We start from the raw sequence: 7,939 nt of genomic DNA on the forward strand, positions 1-7,939 counted from the left end.
TTCCATAATGCATTCATTTCAATGAGCAAGATCCATTCTTTTGAAGCAAAGATTATTATTATCTTGAACGTCAGTCCGATTTTCTTCACACTAACTTAAGTGTAATGTTTCTAATCTCTCTCTACTCAATATCCCTACTTTAACTGGTTAGCTCTTAACATATTTATAAGAGATGGTATAAAGGATTTCGAAAGTTGTGATGTGCAATTGTCTATTCCTTTCAATTCGTTTTCATCTCAATCAGAAATGATTATACAAAAATTTTATAACCGTTGATAATAATATTTTAGAGCCGTAAAAAAAACTTCGTATAACATATTATAAGACTTGTATAAATATGGTAACTTTTACTACAAATCAGGACAAATCACATAATAGATTGGATCTTCGCAGAAATAAATACATACGTTCACAATTTTTCTGGAGAAAAATAAAAATATGGCGATAATGATAAATTCAGTTCTATTAATTCCCCATTAGTTTTTCTTTTACAATTCTATCAATATCAGCATTATTAATATTACTTGTTGCCATACTAAAAATATTTTGTTTATCGAGGGAGGGTAACATAAGATCAGTTATATTAACACATTTTCGACTCGAGCGATTGTGAGTACGAAAGTGTTCTGTCTTCAATGACTAAAAGAAAAGTGATTCACTTGTTGAATTTTTCTTATACATATAATCTATTTGAAGTTCAATGGGAGATAACCAAGATATAGTCCCATAGTAATTAACTTGGTGAAATATCTATGTAAAACGTATCAAGATCCATTTTCACAATAATTGTATAGAATTAGTATGACATAAACATATGACTGGTAAATAAGGTGATCTATGGCAACTCCTTTCTGGAAAATTTTGGTGTTCCAGTACTTATAAAATTAATACGTAGTAAGGAAAATAAATCAAGTGGATATCAATGATTAAGTTAAAGGATAAACTGCCTTGAAAAAGTTCTGTGATAATATATATCCCGGAATAGAATAAAAGAATCTTTAAGCTATGACATAAAAACAAAAACTCCTTGTAGATGCGTTTTTGTAAATAATAAATGAAGGAAACTATTCAACGAACTAAAATATATAATGAGAAAGAGAAATATTAAAGTCTGTATGTTTTTAGTATGTGCTTTAAAAAAATATGGACAGTTAGATATACATTCATCTACTATAATCAAACATAAACAATCAAACATTTTTATTAAAGTTTCAATGTTCAAAGAAAAAGTAAGATTCTCTAAGGAGAATAAAATAACTGGAGCTACAATAAAAGTAAGGGTTTTGTAAATAAAAATGTATTTCTATTTAATGAACTAAAAATTTCTAGTTTATGAATTTCAAAACATATAAGCTGTATTAAAGCACAGATTTTCTATCTAGTAAGCTGGGTTATAATAAATTTTATTTTCTTCATTACTCAAACAGTTGGTTTAAAATTAATTTTAATTTTTTTTATCGTTTAAATTTATTTTGTTAATCTTGTGAATCTAGAAGATATTTTGGATCTTATCTATTTTGCTAAAAATTCTTGTGAGATAAAATTTTGGAGAATGCAAAAATCAGTCCTTGAGTAAGTAAAGAGTCTTATTTAGATATGTATTTATCTGATAGATCTTATGGAAATATGTTAAGGCTTTCTTATTGCTTTACAACTGAACCTATTAATTGTATTCTTTAAGTTTTGAACATATACCTATATATGATAAAAATAGTAATAATAGATAATTATTGTATTGTATCGAAATGCACTCGCAGCTATGTTTGCCTGCAACGTTAAATAACATAATTTTTTTTATAATATAACATTTTAAAACACATTAATTTAGAGATATTTAATAATATTTATATGAATGGGAGTTATATATTTTAAAGACCTCTCCTTTGTTTTATTTCTTATTTATATAAATTTCAAATAAAAACTTATAAAAATATTGGAGTGACAAACATGTCAGACGTTTATATCTCAACTTATCGAATCGTAGTAGCGGTTTTCATTCTATGACAAGGACATTTGCATATAGTATTTCTGCCGTCAGCCAGAGTGTGTTATGATAATAGGCCCACTTTATAGTGAATAAAGAAGTCTATATCTATATCTCGTTTATATCTCGACTTATCAAATCGGCGCAGCGGTTTTTATTCTAGAACAAGTATGTCTGCATATAGTATTTCTATAATCAGCCAGTATACTATAAAGCTTGTCTGTGTTATTACAATAGGTCTCATTTTGTAGCGAATAAAGGGGTATGTCCTCTATATATCTACATATTTATTATAACTATTAATATCTTGAAGTATACTATATATACGTTTTGAATTTGCTTTCAATTACTTTCAATATAATATGGTTAGAATTCATATCTCATTTTTATAGAGAAAATATCTGTTATTTTTAATAAATAAATAAATTTATGGTGAATTATCCTATTAAACATTTTTATTACCATTTTTACCACATCACTATAAAATAATATTTGCAATTATTACAAAATATTTTATATTAAAAAGTATTTGCTTTGGTGAAAGTTGTATTAAGCGTTTCCAAATAAACATATGTATTTTTCTTTTTGTTTTTTTTGTATCGTTTAATTTGTGAAAATTTGAATATTTTCCGGGGGCGCGCCAATATTATTACACGCAGATATGCGCAGAAGAAATGCCGGAAAACATTTTCATATGCAGCATCCATGCCAAATGCGTTGATTGTCATTAATGCTATAAGATATATTTGAATGCATGTTTGATCCATTTCAATCCAATCGAATCCAATCTATGATTATTTTGATGGCGCCACAATGCTCCCCAGCAGGCAGATCTGTCGTATTTTGTTGCATAAAAGGCGTGCTTTATGGATTCAACTTTGACGACTCTTAATCGGAACGCAATCGCATTTTTATAAATCAGCTCAGTTTAAAATGCAGCTCCTCCGATTTTATCTGTTTTTCATTAAATATTTGCATATTATTTTGTTTTCAAATGCAAATGTATTCGAATGAGTGTAAATTGGTAGTTTCTATGCAAATGTTTTCTTAATTTCACGCTTAACATTAGTTATTTGTCACAAAATAACTCCTTTTTTTATAAAAAATTGATTTGGTTTTAGATATTTATTTAATGAGGTTTGATAATAACACTCAACTGCTATTAAATAAAATAAATTTTTTTAGTTGCGGTAAAATATAAAAGGGCGGGACATGAAATGTGAAGATACCGCAAGTAGAGTAGAGTGGAGATATTTCTGTTATTTAATAAAAATTTCAAAATATATTTAAATCATTTACAGTTAATTGAGCAGGTCTATAAAATAAATTAAATCCACCTTAAAAATCAATTATGATGTGATTTACATAAATCAATAAAATAAAAATAGGCGTTTCCTTTTTTCAGTGATTTTGTTTAAGTATGTTCAATTTTTAGAGAAGATTACCACTATTTGGCCAAAGTTTGCTATATTTTATGCTTTAATAATTGTTGACAATATTAATACTTGCTGAAATTTACCGAAATAACAAGTGGAAAGACATGTACAACTTTCAGGTTAACTTGACCCTCCTAAAATAAAAATAGATCCTCGGAACTCATCAAAAGAAACCGCGTGAACATTGCAAGACTTACTGCAGTTCTTACTGGCCATTGGTGTGTAGAAACTTATGAAGGGAAACTGCGTATAATAGTCACTGGAGACCCACAGGAGTAAGAAACCATAATACATTTTCTCTGTGAATGCTTGGCTTTGGCGTCCAGAAGATATAGATTCTTAGGAAGACACTTCTTTGATAATTTAGCACACTGTTCATCGGTGAAGACGAAAAACTTATTAATTTACCTAAATTCGGCTGGATGAATTTAGTTTCCGCTCTCCTATACTGGGGTTCTTGCAAGGAATGTTGTAGCAAAATGGCGAAAAATCGTTAATTGAAGTACATGGAAGTTATCTAATGGCCTGCCACTACAACCAACCAAACCAAACCAATATAATTTCTTACAGATATTTCCAAAAAAGAAATATGAGAAATGTCATGATGATGGTCTCGATTCCGTAGTCTATATTAGACAGTGCAATATAGACAACGGAATTGAGAGCACGAAGTTTATGTATAGATTTTATTAATATTAATTTATGTTAGATCCTAATCCTGATGATATTGCACCGTGCATATAGACAACGGAATCGAGAGCACAAAGTTTGTGTATAGATTTTATTAATAATAATTTATGTTAGATCCTGTTCCTGATGATATTGCACCGTGCAATATAGATAACAGAATCGAGAGCATAACGTTTAGATATAGATTTTATTGATAGTAATTTATGTTAGATCCTGATCCTGCTGATGACGCTTAAGAAGAGTCAAAATATAGAATATATTAAAAAGTAAAGTGACTTATAGCCGGATTTAATATATATAAAAACCATTATTAAAAAAAAGGTCGAGAAGTATATTCAAAATGAAATATTAGAAAAGTTATTAGCAAATTTCACGTCAGGTGAAAAGTATCTAAAAATGATAAATTGAATATTTATAGGAGTACCTTGTATCTTTTGGCTTTTTCTTCTATTCGGTATTGATTCCAAATTTAATACTTTTTAATGGTCTTTTAAAGTTTTTATCAACTTTATTAATAATTTAAAGACTTTAATAATAATAAGTTATTCAATATGAGCATTCGATTTTACTTCTCATTTACTAATCTTAAGTGAAATATATTGAAATCTTGAAGCGTGCAAAAATTTCTTAATTTGCTTTAGTTTTTCATCTGTTGTACTTACATTGAGCAACTTTTAAGGCAACTTTTTGTTGAAAATAATTACAATCAGATAAGTTTTAGTTATTGTCTGCAGCCACACTTAAGCCAACTTAACTGACGGGCCATATATCAAATATTTCACAAGTCGAGCAATTGCAGCAAACGATCTAATTAACTTTTCACAAATCAAAATTACAAAAGGCATATATCAAAGGATACAAATTAAATGTATAAAAAGTAACAAATCCCATAAGGCGCCCATATATCAAAAACTAAATTACTGACACAGATCTCAAGAAAAAAATAATATTAATAAAAATATGTATAAACTAAAAAATGAAAAATCTTTGGTAAAGAAAATAATGCACCCATGCAATTTGCTTGGGCGGCTGAGAGATAAAAATGCTACAACAACAAAATTGAAAAATAAAATCGAAAAAATCTGCAACAATTGCAGTGATTTTCTACTAAAGATACTTTATGAAGTGGCAGCATATGACCACGCGCCACAATATGTCGAGCAAAACGTTGAATGATAACTGATACCTTGCCCCCTAGAAACTGAGCTGCAACAGACCAACAAAGCACGAAACTTTTTGCAAGCCAAAATAAAAAAGATAAATAATTTAGTAAAAGTCAAAAATAGTGCAAAATTTTTTTTATTGTCTTACAGATACAATGGAAGTAAGTTTCCAACAAACTGCCACGTTCGTTGCTACTGCAAACTAGGCGGTTTAATACATTGCAGAAGGCTTTTCGCCTCTTCGACGTCTATGCGAGACGTCTATAATGTAGTAACCTACTAAGAGTGCGAATGTTTTGGTTACAATGTCAGATCTATTTGTTTCATTTGGTTTTTATTTTTTTTTTTTTTTTTGGTTTGAGATTTTCCTTCAACTTTTGTAGACCAAAAACGCAGACTGGACTTGCCTTGTTAGATACACAAGGCGCAATGTAAATGTAAATGTCTGTGGACTTCATTCAGTGAACGACTTCATGGTTTCGATCGTTTTGGATCGCTGTGAAAAATTGTTGAATCGTGTTAGCCTGAGCTGCAATTATTTGATGAATGCGTTTTAAATTGGTATTTTGACTCAGTTTTAGAGCAAATCGTACGAGTCGCTGCACTTTCTGTTTTAAAAGGCAATATTTTTTGTGGTTCGTGTGTAGGGTGCAACGGCATACAAGTGCACGTATGATCACAACAATGTGATTGGCTTGGCTTTATCCGTACTGGTAAAGCAATCTTTAGTTGTGGGTATTTTTTTTTTAAGCGGAACACGTGCTAAAGTCGTTTTATTGCCGAAAGGCTTTTTACAGCAAATTTATTATTTTCACTGTACTCCGTTGTATCTATGATTATTTGCATATGATAATTAATAAAATTTGCACAAATCTTTCATGGTATCTATACATATAATTTAATGTTAATTAACAATGTGATATAGATATATACAATACTATAACTGTGTAATTTGTAGCTCTTGAATTCAATTGAAGTAACTATTTTAAGCGTTCTATAGTGACTAGCCTTTTTTGTGATACTGGAATAATCATTAGATACATTATGTTCTGAACACATACAATAAGCTATTATCAAAGCGAAATAGTAGTTTACCAAACACACAATTTTTTTATATAAATATGATTTTACTAATGAATTAATATTAAATCTACAGATCTATACTGCTGATTTTATAATAGATTAATTTTAATTTAATTTCTTCATTTTAGTTACTTTGGTGTTTCACCTTCCTGGGAAGCGAATAACTCTAAGAGGACAGAGTTGTTCTATCAGCTTGTCAAGATAGTGGAATTGGCGCGTCTGTTGGAAAAACGTATTAACAGAATGGTTTATTTAGTCGAGTGCCTGTCTAAACGAAATGACAATCACATAAATAAGAAGCTAAGCTATCTTCTAACAATCCTTTTGCAGGTTAGAAAGTTTCACTTAACTAAAATCAGTGAAGTTTTTGACGCCAACGAAGACATCAAAAATAATGTAATGGCGTTTGTACTACGAACTCCTCCTCTGTCGGTAAAAAACTATAGACTTCAGCATTGAAGTCCGAACAAAGGTACTTGGATCTTCAGTTGAAATTGATTTCTGGACACTTTCATCGATTCGAAATGCAGCTGTAAAATTTAATTAGTTATGCTATCTTCCCAAAGGTTGTTATAAGGATTGTGAATATTTTGGATATAAAATTTTGTGCTAGAATATAATATTTGTGTAAAAGATATCGTAAATATTTTTACAAATGTATTATGTTCTAGTAAATGGTAACTAAATTAATTGTTAAAATATATTGAAATAAACAATGTAATCAATATTTATAATTTTTTAATTTTTTATTTTGATTGCTAACAGCATATTTTATGGGTATACGCTAACAGCACATGAGCATATGACCATTATATACTTTAATGTAAAGTCTGATAAGATCACTATTAAGATGTTATACATTATGGAATAATTAATGATGTATTCGATGAGTTCTTAAAATATTTAGTAATACCAGGTAGGTAAAAATATGGCACTAACTTAATATAGCTGGATTTACTGTCGGCTTGCGTTATGGAACATCAAAGATTCAAATGCTATAGACTACCATATATATCTTAAAAAACGGTTTTCAGAACCAAGGTAGACGCTCATAATATAGTATTAATAGTTATGTATATATTTTTATACGTGCTGAGTGATATTATCAAAGTGGCCACTGGACCACATATACCATATTGGCCTGATAATAAACACAGAAAGCTGAGCTTTGTTTTTTATCATCTTTCGAGTGGCCAAGGTGAAGTGTTACCTGCTAAAGCTAACTTCGAAATGGATATAGCTAAATATTATACAGATTCTAAGCTGAATATGAAAGTCAAATATTGAAAAACGGGTAAGGAAAGTTTTGACCAAGTATTGGTTTCCACTCCTGCATTTATGATGTCATAAAATAAGACATAAAAATCAGTGTTTGAATGTTAGCACTTTAATTGTAAGAGCGTGGATGCTTGAAAGTCAGACTGAAGGCCTTTAATTACGTTCTGCCTACTAACATACATCACATAATCTACCAACATGAATTGACTATGACTCTAATATGCATTTCAAAAGTCAGTATCATATAAGCTCTCCATTGGAAAAGAAATGGAAAAAGGATTAACACAGTCAATTTGGCTTATCAT

The 7,939-nt window shown here is 29.5% G+C and overlaps 2 protein-coding genes across 4 annotated transcripts in view; one reads left to right on the top strand and one right to left on the bottom strand.

The window, feature by feature from the left end:
* The window catches only part of LOC119670810 (potassium voltage-gated channel protein Shaker-like), a 536,527-nt gene that overhangs the window by 377,668 nt on the left and 150,920 nt on the right, over positions 1 to 7,939 (bottom strand). The window lies entirely within an intron of this gene.
* On the top strand, positions 1,464 to 7,061 carry LOC119670818. Its single transcript, XM_038081238.1, has 2 exons — positions 1,464 to 1,572; positions 6,485 to 7,061. The coding sequence occupies exons 1-2, from the start codon at positions 1,553 to 1,555 to the stop codon at positions 6,813 to 6,815; spliced, it is 351 nt and encodes a 116-aa protein (XP_037937166.1). The 5' UTR covers positions 1,464 to 1,552; the 3' UTR covers positions 6,816 to 7,061.

The sequence above is a fragment of the Teleopsis dalmanni genome, chromosome 1 (genome assembly GCF_002237135.1).
Source record: "Teleopsis dalmanni isolate 2A chromosome 1, ASM223713v2, whole genome shotgun sequence".
Lineage (NCBI taxonomy): Eukaryota > Metazoa > Arthropoda > Insecta > Diptera > Diopsidae > Teleopsis > Teleopsis dalmanni.